This window comes from Periophthalmus magnuspinnatus, chromosome 24 (assembly GCF_009829125.3).
Source record: "Periophthalmus magnuspinnatus isolate fPerMag1 chromosome 24, fPerMag1.2.pri, whole genome shotgun sequence".
NCBI lineage: Eukaryota > Metazoa > Chordata > Actinopteri > Gobiiformes > Gobiidae > Periophthalmus > Periophthalmus magnuspinnatus.
Window position 1 is genome coordinate 12,902,716 of NC_047149.1, and position 22,200 is coordinate 12,924,915.

At 39.4% G+C, this 22,200-nt stretch overlaps 1 protein-coding gene across 1 annotated transcript; it reads right to left on the bottom strand.

Moving 5' to 3' along the window:
* Window positions 1-148: 148 nt before the first annotated feature.
* On the bottom strand, window positions 149-21,924 carry igf2r (insulin-like growth factor 2 receptor). Its single transcript, XM_033990820.2, has 50 exons — window positions 21,700-21,924; window positions 20,554-20,693; window positions 18,047-18,165; window positions 16,826-16,924; window positions 16,483-16,612; window positions 16,253-16,364; window positions 15,851-15,953; window positions 15,606-15,765; window positions 14,683-14,872; window positions 14,256-14,359; window positions 13,960-14,118; window positions 13,744-13,890; window positions 13,504-13,656; window positions 13,274-13,411; window positions 12,896-13,043; window positions 12,602-12,776; window positions 12,420-12,535; window positions 12,055-12,214; window positions 11,707-11,883; window positions 11,522-11,620; window positions 11,333-11,434; window positions 11,092-11,254; window positions 10,737-10,913; window positions 10,513-10,659; window positions 10,078-10,256; window positions 9,803-9,890; window positions 9,468-9,671; window positions 9,249-9,379; window positions 9,053-9,156; window positions 8,821-8,951; window positions 8,487-8,683; window positions 8,250-8,376; window positions 8,008-8,139; window positions 7,344-7,503; window positions 7,129-7,237; window positions 6,619-6,700; window positions 6,346-6,479; window positions 6,111-6,260; window positions 5,869-6,027; window positions 5,424-5,634; window positions 4,930-5,164; window positions 4,694-4,830; window positions 4,489-4,612; window positions 4,065-4,211; window positions 3,810-3,994; window positions 3,553-3,739; window positions 3,252-3,401; window positions 3,102-3,171; window positions 2,580-2,855; window positions 149-2,515 (listed from the first exon to the last, which is right to left on the bottom strand). The coding sequence occupies exons 1-50, from the start codon at window positions 21,795-21,797 to the stop codon at window positions 2,360-2,362; spliced, it is 7,281 nt and encodes a 2,426-aa protein (XP_033846711.1). The 5' UTR covers window positions 21,798-21,924; the 3' UTR covers window positions 149-2,359.
* Between the last annotated feature and the right edge of the window lie 276 nt (window positions 21,925-22,200).

Below are 22,200 nucleotides of genomic sequence, written 5' to 3' on the forward strand. Positions count from 1 at the left end.
TAAACCTATTGTTTGTTTTGAGTAATGGTACCATTGGCAATGTACTTAGTCAACTGTTGACTTAGAACTTAAATAACATTTATCCAAGACAGTTATTGCCATTAAAGTATTTCACAATTAACTATTAAAATGAAAGACCACCACAATGAACAGCAGATCTCTTATTTATTCAAATAATGCAATAATTTACATCACCGTCCTAAATAGAGAAACAGGCAGAGTGGAAAACATGTCACACATGAAACATACAAGACCACTGCCCATGTCCTTGCATCAAACTGTGTGATTTAGACTCATTGGTAGTGATCTGGAGTGCAGTTACACTTTGGGTTTTTAAAGCTGACATACATAAATTAAACTTGATTATTATTTTTAACAAAGACAAAATAATAACAGAACAAAAGCCACTTGTTTCCAGTTTGGGTTAGTACCATGCAACTGGTGCTACAGCAGAGCCAGACTTCACATCAGCGTACCATAGATTCAAACTACCATATCTACCATGAGCGATACCTTCAACACAAAGAGGACAGAGGATGGGCATATGTGAACTGCCAGGTGGGATAAACTAAACTTATGTACCATCTTTGGCCTGATAGAAGACCGCAGAGCACAGGTGAGCCTGAACAAAGGCCAGGTGAGGGGAGGAACAGGTTTCACATCCGCTGTCTACTGGTGAAAAAAAATAATAACTTGCAGGTGGTAGCATTAATGCTTATGGAAGTCTTAGACAGCACAGGAGTTACACTGTGTGAACACCATCAGTAAGGTTTAATACCCCGGTAATTGGCACAACTAAAGAATCTACATAAAACGTAATAATTGTTGGCATTATAGTCTCCCTCTTTTCTCCATATATCTTTACTTATAGCACTGTGAGTGCACAGAGCTTGAACATCCTAGTGTGAACAAACAATGTTTCAAAATGAGAAGACATTCTCCCTATTTAAATCCATACTAAACCATGCTTCATTTAACAGTAAAATGTGTAAAGGCTGCAGATAAGGCTCTAATGACTGCAGACAATATAGACATTATGGAGACTCAGTTCTTTCATGGATAAACCATTATTTTCTTAAGACGTTTTTAAACACACTCTATGCGACTGCTCTTCATGATATGTGACTAGTTGAGGTCATTTAATAGGCAAATGTATTACTTGTTAACCTTACTATGTAACTTGGAGCCAAGCTAAACATCCAGTGAATAGTTTAGAAGGCCTTGAAAAGTAACTTTGAAAACTAAATGTGATATGCGTGGGCCTGTACTGCTTTTCTGAATACTGGAGGAAATGCTATTTGGCAAACAGGAGTAAGCATAGCAAACACTAGGCTTCAGAAAGTACCATAAACTCCATGCAGTAGTCTCATTGCACTAATGTCAGTTACCTTTTAAAATATGGCTTTGAGAGGGGCCTGCAGACTAACACCTGTTTGCCACCTCATGATTCCTTCTTTCACTCATAAGGCCTATAACTTAAGCTCAAACAAACATTTAAACAATCATAAAAACTAAAACATGGACTCATCACCAGTGACAACAAACAAAAATGTCCATTCACAACGTATTATTTATGTGCAATGTCTTGGACCAAAACAAGATCAGACGGGGCCCATGATTAGACAATGGAAATGCTAAGTAGATTCATCTGTAGGAAGGCATCGTGCTTGCTTTAAGGGTGCAAGAGAGAAAGTTCTGCATTTTTCTCAGTAAGATTCATATTATATTCCCTTTAGAAACACATTCAACAACAACGTCCAGCAAAATCAACAGGTTTCTTCTCCCATAATCAGTTAAAAATGACAGAAAGATATGGCAACCCCAAAAGATGACATTTGTTTACATACATTTTTGTTGGAACTCTATCAAAATTGTCAGAAAACAAGAAAAAAGTATCAAAATTTGTTATCTTTTATTGTATTTTAATAATTATCTAATGTATGTATTGTATTTCATAGATATATTTTTAAGTTTTATGTATTTATTATTAATTTGACCAACTTCATTCTACTGGTCTACTAACTGGCAAAATTACCCGTCAAAATAGAGCGATAACAAAGCGCTACAAAATTGACTCAAAGAAGGTATGTCCTCTTGTGGGGTTGATTTTTACTTCATCAGTTATTTCATTTTCCAGGTTAAAGGGGACGGAGCTCAGTTTAAATGATCAGCCATTAATAAATAAGAAACCATATGTGCAAACAACAGCAGTCCGTCCGTCGTCATCTGCGCTGTAAAAGGTGCAGTCCAACCAAAAAGTCCAGAGAGAGAGAGAGAAGAAAAAAGTCCACTTTTGTCACCCTGGAAACATTCACTGAGAAAGAGTTCAGACTGGGCGAAACAGGAAGAGGAAGTGACATCACACCCGCAGCAGGTCCTCATCACTGTCCTCCTCTTCCCGTTTCTGATTGGCTGTTGTCGTGCTGTTACCGTGGCTGGAGGAGTGTGTTCTGCCTGACTTTCTCCTTCTGTCTGAGTCATCCAAGAGCCCAACCAGGTCTTCGTCACTCTCCTCCTAATAAGATAAATAGGTAATTATATGTAGTGCTCAACTATCAACTATACATTTCTGTACTCACCTGAAGGAATGCACTGTGATTGGCTGAGGAGTTTTTGGTGGGGGCATTTGATTTGACCACCCTGACTCCAGGGACATTCAGCACCTCGTCTTCGCTGTCGTCGTCCTGCTCGTCCAAGGAGAAGGAGTGCAGCCCATCCGTGTTCACGTGCTTCGTCGTGATGTGGCCATTACCATGGTGATTACCTCTCCGGTGTGAAGCGAAGGTGAGTGGAGCTTCGAGGTCCTCCATCAGCCACTCCATCTCCTCCTCTCCACCATCATCGTCCATATTCACCTGCAAGGTGTACAAGGAGAAATTAGATAAACCAGACTGTAGTGAAGAGTGCAAACAATCTGAACTTGTACTGTATTTTATATTTTATCTTTTATACCATACATACTACACATATAAAAGATGTACGTAGCATGTGGTAAGTAGTAGTAGTAAGAAATATTTAGACTGGTGCTGGAAGCAGATTACATTGTGTAGTAACATAATTTAATCATTTGTTGTCAATGAAGTGCTTAAACAAAGACCTACTTTTGAGTATTTATAGGACACTTGGTTTCCTCTTCTGCAGCAGCTGGCCATCTTCTGGATCACCAGCTCTCTGTGGGGCGATAAAATATGAATGCTTGAAATGAACTGCACAAGCACAATTAGACTCTGAGTCCATTTACTGTGTCTCACCTTCTCTCTCTTTTGTAGAGGACCAGTCCCAGCAGGCACACAGTCAGGCCAATAAGCATCAGGCTCAGCACCACGGCAACAGCCCGACTACGCCCAGATAGGGACGGAGCCTCAGTGGTGCCCCCATCAAACGTTTGAGCATCCACAGTCCTACAGAGATTTAGCAATATTTAGAAAACTGCAGAAAAAAGCAGATTCAACTTGAATTACATCTAAAACAAAAAGTAACTGGGATTTAGAAAAGTTATGCCCATAACATTTTTTTTAAAAATGTAAATGATAATATATTATCAGCACTCACGTGAGGCCGCAGATGGCGTCCGTGTGCCACACAAAGAGATACTGGCACTCGTCTGTCTCCAGCATGAACTCTGGGATGCCCATTCCTGCGCTGGGAGTGCAGTGGAACATGATGGTGGAGGAAACCATTTTGGTTTTCTCTCGTCCACACTGAGACTCCGAGGGCACCATCACGTCCAGGTTTCCTCCTAGTGAGACACAACGTCATGAGTCTTCTGCCTCAGCCCTGTGTTAAGGGTAATTTGAGCCCACATGTACCTTTGACATAGTATTTGGCTTTGCTGGATGAGCCAATCTTGCGCCTGTAAGCTGCATTGAGTTTGACCTGACAGATGTTGGCTCCAAGGCAGTTCTGCAGTGAACTGTTGGTGATGCCGGACAGCTGAATGTGGTAAATGTAGCGGTCACCATTGGACCGGATGTCTCCTGAAGCTTGGTGGTGGCTGGGAAAGGCCAAATGCGTCATTAAAACATTAAACTAAACCTTAAAAGTTACATTTGAGATAGTGTTACCTGAAGTACAGCGCTCCTAGACTGAGTCTCACTCCAGTCTCAGGAACATGAATGGTCCCATTCTCCATCTTCACCTCCTGCTGCTTCACTGCACATGCCGAGCGCGTCTCCCAACCAATCACAAACTCACACTTTGCCTGATCAAACCTGCACAAAGACACATTCACTAACTGTTTAATACTATAAAAACATCTTTACATATTTTTTGGCTTTTTAGAGTTCAAAAGTATTGTTGTCTTTGCATATTGGATCAGAGACTCATTTATTATCGACTGAATAACTAACTCAAAAGAAAGGCTCAAAAGACACCAACACCAGTCTCAGACACTTGGGTCATACCTCTATTTGAACATTTACTAAGACAAATCTTGGTGTGTCCTTCAGAAAAGTAAATCCAACACATTATGTCTAGGAATTGTCATACCGAGTAAAAGTGGGGTGCCCCACAGTGGAGCCACAGCTCATCTCGATTACAGTCTTGGCCTTCAAACCATCTCCACAGATGTCATCTCCTGCTCCATAGCTGACAAATATCTTCTTCTGCTTCTCTGTATACAGAATTTTAAATGACAATAATTTATTACACATATAGTTAATATTTACGATACACAGTGTGTGTAGTAAAGTACCTGTGTAGTTCATTTTTTGGGTGTAGACTCGTCCCAAAGTTTGTGTAATGCCTGAACTCAAGCGCCGACAGACAGTGGCTCCCTTTGGACAACCCGGTAAACCCCCATGGATCCCCTGGCAGAGGTTGATGTAATACCTGGAATAAAAAATAAAATAATAATACAGTGATTAATAATAAGAAGAAGAATTGCTGCTTCAAAAATGTGGTAATGATAATATGATGATAAAGACGTACGAATCTCCCTTGTAGCGGAATTTCCATGGCTCTGTGAGAGAGGACAGACCCCTAAGATCAAAGGTCTGGTGACTGCTCACCAGTTTACACTCCATTTTCTTTGGGGGACACACCAGACTGCTGCGCCACTCAAATGTAACAGCGCAGTCGTCTGCTTTAGGGAGCAACTGAGGGGAGCCCCGGCCCGCTGACGGATCACAGATGAACAGGATAGATGACTGGTATTTGGTGGCCCCTAGAGGAGACATAATAATAACATTAAACCAACAGCTTTATAACTTGTCCATCATCTGTAACAGTGTCTCAATGTAGAGAAGGTTTCAGCCTGGTTATCTGGACACTATTTTTGCAATCAAGATATTCCGGCTCCTAAAATGACCTCTGGACGGGAGCCAAAGCGTCTTGATTGCAAAAACAGTGTCCAGATGACCACCGTTGAATCCTTTCTACATTTATCCATCAGCTGACTTAAAGTTGATAAAAGGTATTCTCACCTTGTGGACAGATGTCTCCTCCTCCATACTGTGTGAGTATAGCTTGCTCCTCATGTTTGAAGTCCATAGTCATGACTTTGCTAATGCCAAATGATGTGGTGGTTTTGGTGAGGCCTGAACTAGACACCTCACACACTGAACTCTTCTTACAGGCCTCATCCTTCACAGAGCCACAGGCACTGATGTAGTACGTGCTGGGGCCAGAGGACACCTACAGCGTTAAAGAGACTGGGATCAAACTCAATTGGAGCAATGTGAAAAAGAGCCATTCCCCCTTTTTCCTGTCTTCATCTTCTCTCATTATTCTTGTGTTGCTTCCTTGTTTGTCTTTATTCCTTAAATTCAGTCTACCCATCTCTTTCTATCCCTCTTCAAACCCATGTCACTATTTCAAAAGAACTACAATCACAAATGTCTAGATCTAATGACACATCAGTACAGTTACCTGAACCTCATCTGAGAGCGCAGACAGGTCAAAGGTGAACTGGAGCTGAGAGTCTGTTAGTCGGCAGCCGCTGGTGTTTGTGCTGTCAGGACAAACTAGAGGTGTTGTCCATTCAAACAGGTAGACACAGTCCTGTAGCCTCAGCATCTGAGGAGAGCCCTGGGTTAAGAAAGATAAATCTGTTAAATATATAGATATCAACCAATAGATAAGAATAAATGGTATGGTAAGTGAGGGCAGACCAGCTCCAGGCCACTCTGGCAGGTGAAGATGATTGTGGAAGTGTAATTCTTAGAAGGGTCAGACGCACACACTGTCCCACTGCTGTAGGTGATGAAGACCTCATCTGTAGCATTGTTAATCTGAGGGCCAATTGTCTCCTGACCTATGTCCTGTAAAAGAGACAGAGTGGGGAAGAGTTAAGTTAAGGTGGTTACACATGTGGCACATGTGTTAGAAGAGATTTTAGAAACTTACTATTGGTGGCCCATTGTCAGGGTCCATACAAACAGCAGCTCCAGTGGGGCAAGAGACGTCTGGGATGGGATTCAGAGGTCGACAGACATTAATGTAGAAATCCGGGGATGTGTCACTTTGATCCACTGCATCATCTGAAAAAACAAGAAAAAATATTTAAGAGTAAAATCAAGCCTTTTAGAGGACAAGCTAATGGTTTTGAAGTACTACTTTTTATTGGTCATGTTTTTCATGACTATAAATAATGTAAGTTCACCACATATAACAGCAGACCTGTTGCAGTGTAGTAGCCATTCCAGTGAATCAGAGGTGTGAGGTCAATAAGAGAAGAGCCGTTCTGTACAGAGCACGACACCTACAAACACATAGCATATGGATTAGCTGACTGATAATAGGGTACGCCGACTTAATGAATGTAATGACTCAGGCAAAAAGACAAAGTACGGATTTAAATGTATTCAACTTGCCTCAAGTTCTCACAAACCCTTTAGCACATTGTTAATGCACAATGCACATGCACAGCTTTAAAAAGCCTTTTCATATGACAAAGACAAACTGGGTCAATGCTTGTGCTGCTTAAAAGTCTTATTTCCAGGTTTATGAAAGATACAATCCCACAAAATTAGATAGCATGCAGCAGTCCGTTTGTCACAGTGCTGCTTCTACAATACACTCTATTCTTCAGAATGAGTACACTTCATTCTTTCCCGATTAAGTCAGATACCCCAGTTCAATGAGAACATTTAGTTAAAGCTTGGACATAATTTCCTACAGAAGCCTCACCAGGTGGTCACAGACAAGTGAAGTGTGGAAGGAGAAGTAGTGTGTGCAGGTGTCAGCATGGGACTCGATCAAAACTGGCTCTGGAGGTGCTGAGCTCATGAGTGAAGGCCTAACACAAGAGAATAGGCATTAGTTGAACCAACTATACAAACATAAAATTCAAACGCTTTTGAGGGTACAGGCAGGTACAGGCAAGTTTTTGAGGGTACACAGACCTGCAGATGAACTGGATGACTGTGCTGTGTGTGAGAGCACTGTTGGCTGGACAGGCATCTCCTCCTTCATATTTCAGCTCCAAAATACCATTTTTATACGAGAGTTTCCTGCTGACCTGACCTCCACTCACACTCCGGCTGCCATCTTTTATACATACAGCTGAAAGACAAGCAGTTAAGAAAATAAAATGAGTCTTTTTCAAGATGTTTTCTTCCACCATGGCTTTACAGCTGTTACTCAGAGTAATGTGTACACGTCCACTCTAGTAGAGAGGCAGTCAATAATTCAAAGAACTGGTACCTCATATATTTGTCTTGTGCTGCAGTTAATTAACCCATGTGACGCAAAAGCTCTGATTACATAAAGCATGGAAATGTGAGGGTAACAATCAGTAACAAAAATGTAACTTTTGTGATGGTATTGCTATGAAATTCAATAATGATTCTTCAAATGAGGTTTCAAGAATCAAAGGTTTCTTCTCTAGGAATTCAAATAAAACTATCTTTTGAATAGGAAAAGGTCCTCACAAAATCCTCCAAATCATGTGGGAATCATTTGCTTGAAACTTACGAATAGCTTAACAATTAAATACAAAATGTGCCACAATTTCCATTTTAATGTCAACACATTCTGTTACACAGAATGGTCTTGATAGTGACATACCTGATCCCTGTTTACACCCAGCACTGCTAATGTCTGCACACACATTCACTTGAAATGATTTGTTGTGATCCTTTGAGTCTCGCACAGTGTATCCTCCAGCTTTTGTCAATGAGTTCAGGTCAAACTGGTAACCTTAAAAGGAAATTAATTAATGGCATTATCACAACAATGTAATAACATTTATAATAAGTTACAAAACCTAGCAAAGTATGTATAGGTTTAATTTCATTGCAATGTCTGACCTGTGGAGGGGTTGGTGACCTTGCAGCCCTCCTGCTGTGTAGTGTTCAATGGGCAGGCAACAGCAGTTAACCAGTGGAAAGTGTATTCACAGTCCTCAATGACAGAGATGAGAGAAGGCCGGGAGTCCTGACACACAAAGCACAGCAGTTAGTGTACAGTAAATCTTATAGTTTCGTAGTTCACTACAAAACTCACTCTCATATAAATATTATTGCTCACATATTATTAACACTCACCACTCTGTCCTTGTCACACTGCAGGTTGATTGTGGTGGAGCTTTGGCGTTTTCCATCACGGCAGGTCTGGCCGTTAGCGTAGTGCAGCTTTAGGATATTTCCATCCATTGTGGGAGCAGACACCACCTGCCCCAAACTCACATACTGGTCCTCACTCTTCATACAGGAGGCAGCTGAGGAGGGGCACTTCCACGAACCTGGTGTAGATGAGACCAGGGTTAAACCTCTCATACAAGTCAGATACAAGAGGAAGGGAAAGAAATACAGAACTAAAGAGACATCAATAATAAACAAAACAAAACAATACAGTTACGTATATGTGAGCTATACTGACCTCCCTGCTGCACCAGAGACCTGCAGACATTGATGTAAAATCTTTCACTGCCTCCTGTGCGGTGCTCTGCTACCCAGTTCTGAGTGTCCATCGCCAGAGAGGAGAGGTCATAAGAGTGGCCCTGACCATCACTGTAAATACAACACGCAGGTATCAAATATTATAAAAAATATTTATGTTAATTAAGAAATGAAAGGAAGGAGAATGTGTCAGAAATTTTTGTAGGAGTTACTTGTAAGAGCAACTGGTGGTCTTGACAGGGATACAGGCCAGGGAAGTGGGCCAGGTGAACATGTAGGTACAGTCTGGAGTCTCATTTACAAACTGTGGCTCTCCCTACAAATGCAAAATTTAAATAATACATCATTACACTTTACTTAAGAAATGCTTAGTAAGGTCCAACACATTTTGATCTAATGTTAACTTACTGGATGTTTGCTGGGATCACAGGAGAAATATACCTCCGTGGTTCTTTGGTAGATTTTGTGGCATGTCTCTCCATTGGTGTAGTTCAAAATTATTTGACCGTCAACATAGATTAGATTGTGGCTTTCCAATCCTGCATAGATGCACAGATTATTTCCATTATAATAATTTAATTTTTCAAGGGATGTTCTAAACTTTTATTATTATTATAAACTTTTAACCTGCAATCTTATGGCTGGATCCATCAACCTGGCACGAGGAAACTGCAACATCGTTTGAGGTGGCACAAACTTCTTTTCGAATGCCTCCACAGATAGACAAGAAGTAGGTGTATTTGCCATTCACTATAGAGTAATCAGTGCCTTTTAGCGAGTTAAGGTTGAATTCATAACCACTTTGGGGGTCCTGAACGCGACAGTCTACACCTGAGAACAAATGTTTGGTTCTCCAATTACCATTTTTACATATAAACAGAAGTCAGAAATAAAATGCTAACTCAGATTTATGTTGGGTAGCTCTATTAACACAATAATGCAGATAATAACTAAGGACTTACCCTGAGACTTCTTGATTGGGCAGGCTTCTGAGGTTCTCCATACAAAGACATGCTCACAACCGTCAGTGCGATCAAACATGGGTGAACCCTAATTATAAGAAAGGAGAGATGATGTACCTAGTTACTCTCAGAGTCATTGAAAAAGAGTATGCATATGGTGATTTCCTTTACTATACTGCCTCCCAGTGGATAGACTTAGTATCTCTGGTGCTGCATTTTAATAGACCTGTTCTGTTCTATAATGATCCTTAATTGTAGTCAGTTTAATCACTCACAGGCCTGTCATCACACTGGAAGATGATACGTGTTGAATACTGTGAGGACTCTCCACACTTGTCTCCATTCTGATACACAATGCTGATGGAACCATCTTCTGCCACCTGTGGACTGGACTGGATGTAGCCCAGGTTGTGACCGGTCCCATCAAGCACACCACAGGCTCCCAGAGGACCCACTATAAAAGTGAGAGCAGATGTGGCAAACGTTAGGCTTATTATTAGAACCACTAGCAATATAGTGAATATATCCTATTATGTTACATTTTGTCAACTGTTAGTAGATGGAATTTGATGAAAGTCACTGGATCAGAGGATCTCTAATCTACAACACTTTTTCCATGTCTGCACTAGTGAGGTTGTGGAGTATGGAGCAAATTTTGTTCATAATGTAACATAATAAAATCCACCAGCATATTGTAAGTCATAACTCACCAGGACAGTCTTTAACAGAAGGAAGAGGTCTGCAGACATTTATGTAAAACTTTCGAGATTTGCCTCCATCTGCGTCAATGGGAATCCAAGGGCTATCTTCATTATCCCGGGCCAGGTGACTTAGGTCATACTCATTCCCTTCAGAATCTACAAGAAAAAAAGAAATTTACTTAATTATACATTTAGAATAAACCTACAATAGAAAATAAGCATTTTGCTCTTACCACTAATCCGGCAGCTAACTGGAGCGGGGACACATACCAAAGGAGTGGCAAACTCAAACATGGCATCACGGACCGTGCGGTCCGAGATTGAGCTCAAATTCTCTTGTACCAATGTTAATTTGCCAGGGTGTGAGCTTCGATTACACACAAAGTTAATGATGAAGGTGTCCCGGGTGGCTGCAAGAACATTGAATACAATTATGAACTGAGTTTACCCTTTTCCCCATTTTTAAAGCTCCTAATGGTGAACAGAATGAAGATTATTCAACACTACAATATGATTGCTATATGAAGCTGCAATGTTCCCTTTTTTAGATAAATTATATCAATTCAAAGCCCAGGAACTGGCTCTAACCTGTCAACTCCTCGAGCTTCCCTTTGTATGTGAGTGACAACAGTCCATCAGTGGAGTATTGTAGAGTCTTTTCTACTCCAACTGGACTCACAGGATGTCCATTCTCCAGTTCACATCCAGCCATACCCTCACCACATTCAGCCACATCAGAGCAGATGTTCAGCTACAAATCAGAGAAAAAAACTTCATGTTGATTTTATATTGTTTTTTGTGTTGCTTTAGAGAGCCTAGGGATACTTACAAGAAAGTCCTTTCCATTTGCTTTAGTTTTGTACCCTGTCTTAGATGCAAGGGACTGAAGGTTGAACTCAAAGCCAGTGTTTGGGTCCACAATGGAACAAGTCTACAGAAGTACAATTATTACCGTCAATATGTTAATAACTCATAACATCAAGTATGTGATCCGAAGAAAAGAATTAAGATGACTTACATTAGTATTAGTGGTGGTTTTGATGGCACATGCTGCTCTTGTTTCCCAGTTAAACTTTGCCGTACAATTTTGGAAAATCATAAAGCGTGGTCCTTTTGCCTGTAGTTAAAAAGATGATAATCTTTTGGACATTATTGCTCCAAGGATCTTTCTGAGACTGTGGAGTATGGAGTATGCTAACTCACCACAGTGCCTCTAGAGCACACCAGGTGAATATGTGTGGTGTAATTCAGTTTAACGCCATCGGAAATGCACTCAGACCCTTCAGTGAACTCCAGCCGTAAACGGTCTGGTCCCTCGATGATGGGCCCTCGTTTGGAAACACCCATATTACTGACGGATACAACCTCTTTTACAGAGCCCTGAAATAAAAAAATAATAAGGATATTTGGGTGATAAATAGATAAGGTTTGGACAGGTAAAGAGAAGCTAGAATAATAGAAGGAAAGGGGCATTATTTAAACATAAAAAGTATGCAGTTGTGTCGATTTCTAAGAGGAGATTTGATCAAATCAATATTAAATGCATCATACCTGCTCTATGACATACTTCATCTGGCACACAGATGCATGGCGGTCGCAGCCCTGAACAGGGTTAATTGGACGACAAACATTGATGTAATACTTCTTACGACTCGCTGGATCGGTCAAGTCCATCTCCAGCCAGTTCCCACTCGCAGAAGACCGAGACAAACTTCAAAGGTAGAGAAAAGATATACAATAAATGTTTTAACTACATTTGCATACATGTTTTGTTTAAATATTTGTTTGGTAATGAGAATGCATTCAGTATTCTATAATGAGTTGTTACGTAATGAGAATGCATGTCAAATTTTGTATATTGTTTATTGCTGAACAAATACGCATTATCTAGAAGAAAATCTGTTCACATTGCTCACCTGGACAAGTCATACTGATGAAGTGTTTTGGGGTCTGTCACCAAACACTTATGTGGTCTTTCAGGACAAGCATAAGATGTGTACCAGCGGAAGTTATAAGTGTAATCATCCTCAGCCTAAAAACCCCAAAAAATAATTTAGATTTGACAACACAAAACAAAAAAAATGTAAATCATATCTACTTGAAAATCTGGTTTTCCAACTCCAGCCTGGGGGTCACAAAGGAATGATATGAGTGTAGATCGCAGAGTGTGTTGTTTGTTGTTGTACTGGGAGCCATTGCTATAGGTGAGTTGGATCAGGCCATTATAGTAGGATAAGTGCGAGTTTGCTTCTCCAAGACTCCAACTTGAACTGCTATAAGAACAAACAGTGATTGTAAGCAGTATAAGCAAATTTCCCCTAAAATCACTACACACGGAGTTAGATAATGCTTATACAATCCATACTTGAAGATGTAATTGCAGTTTGCTTACCTCTTGTCAGATTGACATGCTCCCGCCTTTAGAGGGCAGGTGGCCGCAGTGACTGGACCACACACATTGATGTAGTAGTCATAGTTTCCACTGGTTAAGTTATAGTAACCATTAGGCTTGGTGAGAGGTGAAAGGTCAAAGGAGAAACCTGGGAGAAAAAAAATTATCAAGTTAAGAAATAAGATGGAACCATTTTCCGCTTACGGTTGCTAAACATCAGCTATGCATATTCACTTGGCAAAAGATTGGAACCTTATATATTATCAAACTTCGCACTCACACAGGCAATGGGTGGATAAACAATGCTGCTGAATTACTGTAACCTTAATATTAATAATACACATATTTAAACATTCACAAGTAAAACCTTGAACATACCAGCTTGTGGATCCTGGACTTTACAGTTGTCTCCTTGGGTCTTTGAGAGGACGCAGGCAGCGGCGGTGTACCACTCTACTTCATAAACACAACCTCCTGAAGAAACACTACGAAGGACTGGTGCGCTCTCCAGGTCTCCTACAGTAAATCACAGCGCAGATCAGCCATTCAAAAATCCAAACTCAGATGATCATATTAAGCACATATACACTAAAATAAACGTAACCCACCGGGTTTGCATTTGAGAGTTAAAATGGTCTGGATCCTGGTGTTATGGCTGCAGATGTCTCCGTTGGTGTAAATCAGTCTAATGTCATTTCCAATTTGTGTTTTTTGGGGAGAAGAAAGGAAGTTTCCTAAGCTAATTGTTTTGTTGTTTTTGTCTGAATGAAAAAAAATATATATATTAATGTTATTAAAAATCAATCAAACTTTTGATTTGATCTGGCCTTTAGTAGAAGGAGTCATACCTTTGGCACAGATTGCAGCGTCCTCTGGACAGCCAGAAGCTCCAGCAGTTTGGATGATTTTGTGACAAACATTGAGGTAGAAGCGTTTTGGATCTGCATCTGCTGGTTTGGCATCCACCACCTCCCAGTTATCTGCAGCATCTGACTCTGAATAGCCACAGAATTTGTTTACATACATTATAAATTCATTATTATTATAGTTGTACAAAAACCCACCTGGGAATCTAGTGAGAGGTGAAAGGTCATAATGTTTTTTGCCATCCAGAACACTACACAGCAGATCCTCCTTCTCCTTGACACAGGCATAAGGTGTCTCCCAGTCAAAGTAATAGGTGCAGTCTGTCTCTCCAGCATACACAGGATTACCATGCCCAGCTACACAAATTAGTCATGTTGTTGAAGAAGCAGTATTTCCAGTCTAATACAAAATACTCAATCCAGTGTACTGGGATGCAGCCGCTGCATTCTTCAGTATTTAATGTACCGGTAATGTGCCTTGACTAAATACTCACTTATATTCTCGTTGCATTCAAAGTTGATCATGGTCATCCTCTGAAAGCCTGTGGAACACTTTGTGCCATCTGGATAGATCAAGGTCAAGTCTCCATCAGAGTAACTGAAAGATATACAAACCAAAACAACAAAATGAAATAGCAATTTTCAACTTAATTCAGTAACACATTAGTTATCTCCAAAGTGGCAATTTAAAAAAGGCAAACAAAGCAGTTGTGCATATATTACATAAAAAAAACATAGCAACATTAGACCTAGATCTATTACTCATTTGGGAGCTGTGGAAATGAGTAAATTGAATGATGAATTAGTAAAAAATATATACATTGTATGTACATTTTCTGTTTCGTTCACAAAACTGTAAAGATGCACATCTTTACATTTTTTTAATAATGTCTGCAGAAAGAGTCAGTAGACAAATATTACCGTAAAATCTGGTTTTGGTATCTCCCAGCCACCTTTCGGATGTCGCCGCTTGTCTTCACTTGACAGGATGAGATGAAGCCATCAGTTCCACACTCGTCGGTTTGGACCCGGCCGCACACATTCAGATAAAAATTATAGCTTTCAGGGCTATCCTTCTGCCCAGAAAATGCATGGTACGGGGTATCTGTGGCTGAAACATTTGAGAGACATAAAAAGTTACTAAAAGTTACTGAGAAGTTACTAAAAAACACAGTAAGAGATAAACAACCCATAAAACATTACACGGATAATGTTTTTAATTTCACTTATTCATATTAATGTCATAAAATATTATATAAAGTGTGTTAAATAAAATGTGGTATTGAATATTTCTATTTTTAAAACACACTGAACCAGGAACATGAATACACTGAACTTGTGACACAACTTCCTTAAAAACTGAACAAATATATATATAAAGTGGTGACTCAAAATGTATTTTAGCTCTAATATTGCCGATGTTGCAAAACATAAAATACAGTGAAATGGTATGACAGAAGGCACTGCTGTGTCTTTTGTCAGTTATCTTTTGAATTAAAATGGAAGTTTTCCCCACATAATTAACTAAATTAAAATTATTAATTGGCATGGTTGATATTTGACTTTTATAGACATGAATTCTATATAGGAATTCAAACTTAAAATATGATCAAGGATTTCATTTCATTGTGCCTTTGTTCTGGTTAACTGCATCTTTAGGGAAGTCACAATTATTTGGTTAATCGATAATTATGATTACTCCGGTCACATGTTATTAAAATCATTATATTTGTGACCATTTTAGAAGCTTTATTTTATACTAGGTGAATGAGAATCTATTAGACAAAAATGAAGGATTTCCCAATTTTTTGTCATGGTGCTGATGTTTACAAAAAATTTCTCACCGCCCATGGTGAGAGGTGACAGGTCGATAGAGATGTCATGCCGTTCACTGGTGAGTTTACAGTTATGACTCTCCAGATAGTCCCGGTGACAAGCATATTCAGTTACCCACTCAACCTCATACCGACAGTTAGTCTCTGCAATCATTTTCGGAGGGCTGCCCTGGGAGAAGAGAGATAAGGAGAGGGAGCATGTTAACCCAAAGTCACAGTGATACAAAATGGAGACTGAGGTAAAATAAGAATACCGAGTTTCGGTTTGAAGGACAAATGAAGGTGATAGTGACAGTTGGAGCATGCTGGTTACACATATCAGGAGGTGGGCCCACAGCCACATATTGTATTCTCAATCTACCGAGACAAAAACAGAAAATTACAAATATTAGTCATAGGACATTGAACCACTACACTCATTTTACAGTGAACTCTGACATTAAATATTATGCACTTATTTCCACCACTGACCTGTGGGTGTTTTCTGTTAACTCGCAGTAGTTGTGTGGGAGATTAGCAATGAAACAGTCAAACTAATACGAAGCACACTCAAAGCTATTCTAAGTTCTAAAGACTTATGAGATATTTTTTGGTTACAACCTTTACTAAATACATTAGTACTATTATGTATCAACTACCTAAAAGCTGCAGCTGACCTGTCATTGGAGAGGAGCTCTAGCTGGGTTGTGGGTGAGCCCATGTCGAAGGCTCCTTGGCTCGTGATAAGACAAGCTGCTGAGCCCTGAGGACAGGACTTGTCTGGAAGATCTACAGAAGCAAAGGGCACAGAGTATTAGCAATGCATTATGGCCACACAGCTGTCCTAGTGAAGCCAATTGTAATTGATAGATGTGAAAGGTGAAAGGTCTCCAGTTTCTGAACTGACCCAGACTGCGGCAGATGTTGATGTAGAAGTCAATATTGTCATCGCCATCATCCACTAAGTAACCACTGGTGACTTTGATCAGAGGGTTCAGGTCATGTTTGCCCTTAGGGCCAAAGGCATAACAAGGAACCTGGACAAAGAGGCAAATGTAATCTACAATCTGCTAATACGTTAAAAAATATTCAATTAGATTTGTAAACATAATAGGAAAAAAACTTGTAAAACAAACTTGTGACTTATGCAAATAAAACAGCAAATACCTACAGGTGTTTTCCTGTCATCACCTCCACAACACGTAGCCTTTGACACATGCCCACAGACACATCTTCCTATGCGCACTCACCTCTTTGTGTGGTTTAAATGTGTCCTTTTTGCAGGCGAGATATGTTCTCCACTCAAAGTAGTGCACACACTGCGCCGCAGCCACAAACTCTGGTGTCCCCTGCAGCAAACACACATCAGATTATGAGCCACATTGTCAAGTCAGGATGAAGCATTACCCTTGAACATGACTAAAAAGGTGCAACCACGTTTACAATGGGACAATTGAGTGTAATTTCCTCAGCATTCAGAATAGTTGTGAGTGGAAGTTATACACAGAATACAGAATACACACATTTTTATTCAGTGCTTTTTGTAAGAACTTTAACTTTAACAACCATAACATAAAAATAAACATGAGCTGCAATAAAAAATGCCAGATGTAGTTAGTTTGTATCTATAATCATAGAGGTTATTTATTAAACCCTCTACACTTAAATTTTTATCATAGTACAGATAAAAAACAAAAAATTCCACACTAGAAAGAAGAAAAAAACATTTTCGCCCCCCTCAAATAAAAAAAATAAAATTAAATAAACATCAAATTAATAAATTTAAATTAAATAAATATCAAAATAATACATTAAAATTAAATAAATATCAAAAAAGCAATTTAGCAATTTGGTAGGCCACCTTATATGATGCTGACAGTGCTCGCTGGTTTAAGTGACATGCACAAAGCGGGATGATTGTTGGCAATATTTGGCACGTTTACGCTGAAAAAACTCCAGCGTCTTATCAGCGTGACTGAGGTGTAATGAGGTGGCACCTTAACGTATTTGGCTTCATACTGCCCGCTGCCACAGCAGACACCAGTCTGTCCTTGTGTCCCCCCGGAGTCACGGTGAAGCCAAATGCTAAATACTCTTCATCAGACTTCCTCGTCTTACTTTTTGGGTGACTTTCGTACGTCTCATGACCTCCGTCTATCTCCACCTTTCTTTTCATCCATGTTAAAATGTTTTCCAGAGTGTCTCTTTAGCAGAAGTCCTGTGTCACGATCTGTTAGCTCTGTCCTGTTCTTTGCTGTGCGCGCTGCGTACACGCAGTCTACAGTACTACAGTACTATATACGCGGAGTCATATGCGCCCCGCTGGCATCTCACCACGCCCCACTATTTGAGAACCACTGCACTAGAGTAAAGTAAAAATGACCGATGTTAAATATAGACCTCCAACAATGATTTTTCTCTGGATGATTTAGTGAACATTACGTCTAATTATTGTGACATGTATTACGGACCATGGTTTTCCCACACTGGAAGCTAATACTGGCTTGGAAGTTGTTGCTGCTTCCCGGACATTTCTCTGTAGTATTGAAGTCCACCACATAACCAGTGACCTTGATTTGAGACAGTTCACCTGTAAAAAAAAAAAAAAGAAAAAAAAAGTGATTTAAAATATAGTGAGATATTTAAGAACTGCTGAGCAGCCTAGTTATATAGTTGTAGGAACTACTATTTAGAACTCAGTGTTAGCCCAACAGTAAAATACCCAAGCTTTCACAGGCAGAGGGCACAAGTTTCATAAATCCTCATAAAAAAACATGGAAAATGTCTCAGCCATGATGGTCGTCATAGATAAACAGATTGTAGGTCAGCTGGTTACAGTGCTTTAATAAGTCAGAAGGAAATGATAAGAAATGCTTTGTACTATTGAACTATTCAGATAAGCTTCTATTTGAATGTCAGACTCATCATACTAAATTAAATTATGATAAAATTCAGATGCTTTTTAAGACTTTTTGGATGCATGATCTGATTGCATGGGACTTCAAATGCCAGCAGCACATAAAGGAATTCAACAGAGCAAGAGTGTGACCTACTAACACACAAAGCACTGTCCTAACATGCTCCCAAAGGATCTCAAAAAACAAACTATCATATGCTGACTGTGTACTGGATTATATAGTTTTACATGTTAAGAATAGCTGTGGTAAAACCATGTTGATGAAACATTTATTGCATGAGAACAATGGCTATTTACTTAACTATAACAAAATAACAAGAGGAAGTGGGTGCAGAAGTATGTGGCATGCATGGCTAAGCTCGACAACTTTTGGTCCAATATTGACGGTCTATCTATAATTGTAATTCATTTCGGATTATAGCAAGCACATAATGGGGATATTTCATTCATGTATACATCCAAGAATAACATGGCGATTTACAACTAGCAATTTAAACCTTATAAAACACAATTCACAAATCTCCATTGAATCTCCTCATTGAAAACAGTATCACATTTCCATAGTATAAATTGTGAATAACAACCAACAGGCAAAGAGAAGCCAAGCATAACATCTGGTTCTATTTCTGTTTGAGAATATTTCAGCCCCTCTCTGGGTCATGTGATAAGTCAGAGACAGTGTATGATTAACCACTTGAGAAACTTTGCTGCTTCTTGTTTGTTGCAATTTCTACAATTTGTGTATTTAATGAAGTATTTGCTATTTAGAAAAGAAGGCAGTGCCAAAGGGGCTATGAGTGGTACACAAGAGAGATGAGAGTTTACATGTGTAAGCGAACAGAGAGGTCACGACTCCTGAAGTTGTTGGCTTAGAGAAGTTAAGTCTGAGGGTAATCGAAACCAAAAAAAATCAGGAAGTAGTACAAAAAGAGACCACAACTGCTGTATTATTCAGCATAGCCCTAAAGATTGTATCATATGAATCCAATTTTAGGCTATTTATAGGGTTGGTCCATTTGTCATAGACATTTCAGATTCAAATTCAAAATAGTAAGTATTAGTTACTAGAGCATGTTACTCCTACAAAGCATCACTAATTCCTACATAAGAACAAGTTCCATCAATATGTTATATTTGTCACACATACACATCTGTTATACAGTAAAGACACATCTCGTAATGAAAAAAAAACATACTTTGCATGAAACCAAATGTTTGCTGCTCATCCTAAAAGCATATAGATCAGTTCATATTGAGCCTTCTCACAGATAAGTGCCAGTGTGTTGGCATCAGGCAGAGAGTCCCAGAGCGACAGTGTAGACAGCAGCACATTCAGCAAAGATCACAAGCGCTGACAGCCTGATAATGCTAAAACAAATCTGTGCACCCTGGCTTCATTTAGTAATACAGGCAGTTCAGAAGTTCTCCTGTTACTACTCTTCTTTTATGTTTTCAACAAGGAAATGGGACAATGTACAAAGATAATACAAATGCACTGGGCCAATAATGTGATAGACAAAGTGCCCATTTCCCAGATAAAAGCTAATTTATTAACATGTAGTTCAGGGATAAAATTCTCCAAAAATAACTGAACACTTCATTGGTGCAGATTCAATACTGAAGTGTTGCTAAAAAAGTACACCTTGCTTGAATTTTAGACAGAATAAGCCTTAAAAAACACATACAAGCCCAACATCAGTCAACATGTAATAAAAATGTGATAATGTGATAAATAAGAATAAATGTAATTTTAAAAGCTACAGATGACTTAGCATTACTGCTTAGTGCAGGTAATTACCACATAAATGAAACAGAACAGTGACAGCATTACAGACAAGCTAATAGCCTTTTCTGCAATTAAAGACCGTGAAACCCTCTGCTGCATGTTTGTCATTAGATACACAACACAGAAGAGGGTCAAGGAGAAGACAGCGACAGGCATGTGAAGTAAATGCCTTATAAACACAGTAGATGGTCCTGGGTTTGTCTTGATTTAAACATATTCTGCTTCTCTGGAAGTTTAACACTCTTGAAAAGGTGTCACTCACAGATATTACTCACCTATAGTATGGTCAGTGTTGGTGGTGTGGTTGTGAGAGCACACTGCTGCCCCTTGTCCACAGCTGGTGCTGGGTGAAGACTCACAGAGCTTTAGACTGTAACCAACACTGTTATCTTGGTCTATGGCCTCCCATTTGTAACTGCAGCACAATATAATAGAAGAACATGTAAAGGTCAGGTATTAATGTATACAACACAAAAAACATGCATTTGAATGTATTATCACTATGGAAACAGATTTAATGAAAGTAAGTATTGCACAAGGTTTTGGCAATACATCTTACAGCCAAATAGAATTCTAAAAACACTTAATGTTTGTTAGTCTGATCACATGTTTAGAATATCTTGAGATTAAGAGTAAGATGTAGTTAAAATGTCAAATGAGTACTATATAAAACAAACAAACTGTCTCTGCAGCTGATGACCTAAGTAAATAACTGTTCAAATACAATGTCAATATTTGAACACAAAGCTGTCCTAAATGTTGATGAAGATATTTGAACATAAAGCTGCCCTTAATGTTGATGGGGAGCAGTTCATTTACTACTGAGCTCATTTTCTATGCTGGAATAAAATGCTATTATTTTAAGCAACTCTCTCACAAAGAATGCAAACCATCCAGTTCAGGTGAAATTTAAAACAAAAAGAAATATGGTAAGTGTTTCTGAAGCTCAAACACCACATCATTTTACAAAAACATCCATGTCTAGTGTTTGATTAATTAAACATTATACACATTACAACGTGTGCATAAAAGTAAAGACACATAAAGAAATACAATAATAACATTAATAACAATAATAAAATTCTCGTAAATGCTGCCTCAGCTAGCAGCTAACGCTAGCTAACGATAAATACTGTATTTGATAAACATCTTATAAAATAAAAGGTCCAAAGTGCATTTTCTCCCCATAAACAAATATCTACCAAGTCGAAAATCTTCTGTTATGCTTTACGGCGTATTTACCACAGACGGTTTACCTTTTTGAAGCTCTTTAGCGGACCAATTTAAATATATCTGAAGTTAAATGTTGTACGAGACATGATGAAAACACTGACCTGCTGGGAGCATGATTCAGTAACATTAGCCACGCGACAAATAAGCAACATTGTGTGTGCTGATCGTTGATTGTTGTCCTGGTTTACCTGCAGAGATCCTGGTACCACGGGCTGGTCTCTCCCTCGGCTTTGGACCGGACCAACGCAAACCCCAAACACATCAGCGTCCAGAGGAGCCGCTCCATCTCGGGATTGTTCCGAATCCGAAATAACACGTTTCACTCCGGGCACACAGACTTCAGAGAAAAACAACTACGACGACATGATACAGCAGCCTCTGTCAGCTCAGAGGTAAATCGGTAGGAAGTGACTGCAGCACCACATGACTGCACGTCACATGACACACACGCGCATTCAGGTGCGGGAGGAAAACGGCCTTAGCGCACAAAGGGCACAGATATGGCTCAGACTTACCCGAACAACCAAAGGACCAAGTTACAAGAAAAAAAAAAGTTTAATCGCAGATATTGTACTGATTTATTTGTTTACAGTGCTTACTGAAATAGTCGCCCATGCACCTGTGGCGAATATAGCGCAAAAACATTTAAATAGAGGCCTTTTGTGTCACGTGTCTCACAAACAGACTGA

Coding starts and splice junctions, on each gene's coding strand:
- igf2r (XM_033990820.2), bottom strand. CDS start 21,797: ATGGAGCGGCTCCTCTGGACGCTGATGTGTTTGGGGTTTGCGTTGGTC. Junction 10,257..10,512: donor TTCTGTTAAAGACTGTCCTG/GTGAGTTATGAC, acceptor TCACTTTTATAG/TGGGTCCTCTGGGAGCCTGT. Junction 9,672..9,802: donor CCCAATCAAGAAGTCTCAGG/GTAAGTCCTTAG, acceptor ATTTGTTCTCAG/GTGTAGACTGTCGCGTTCAG.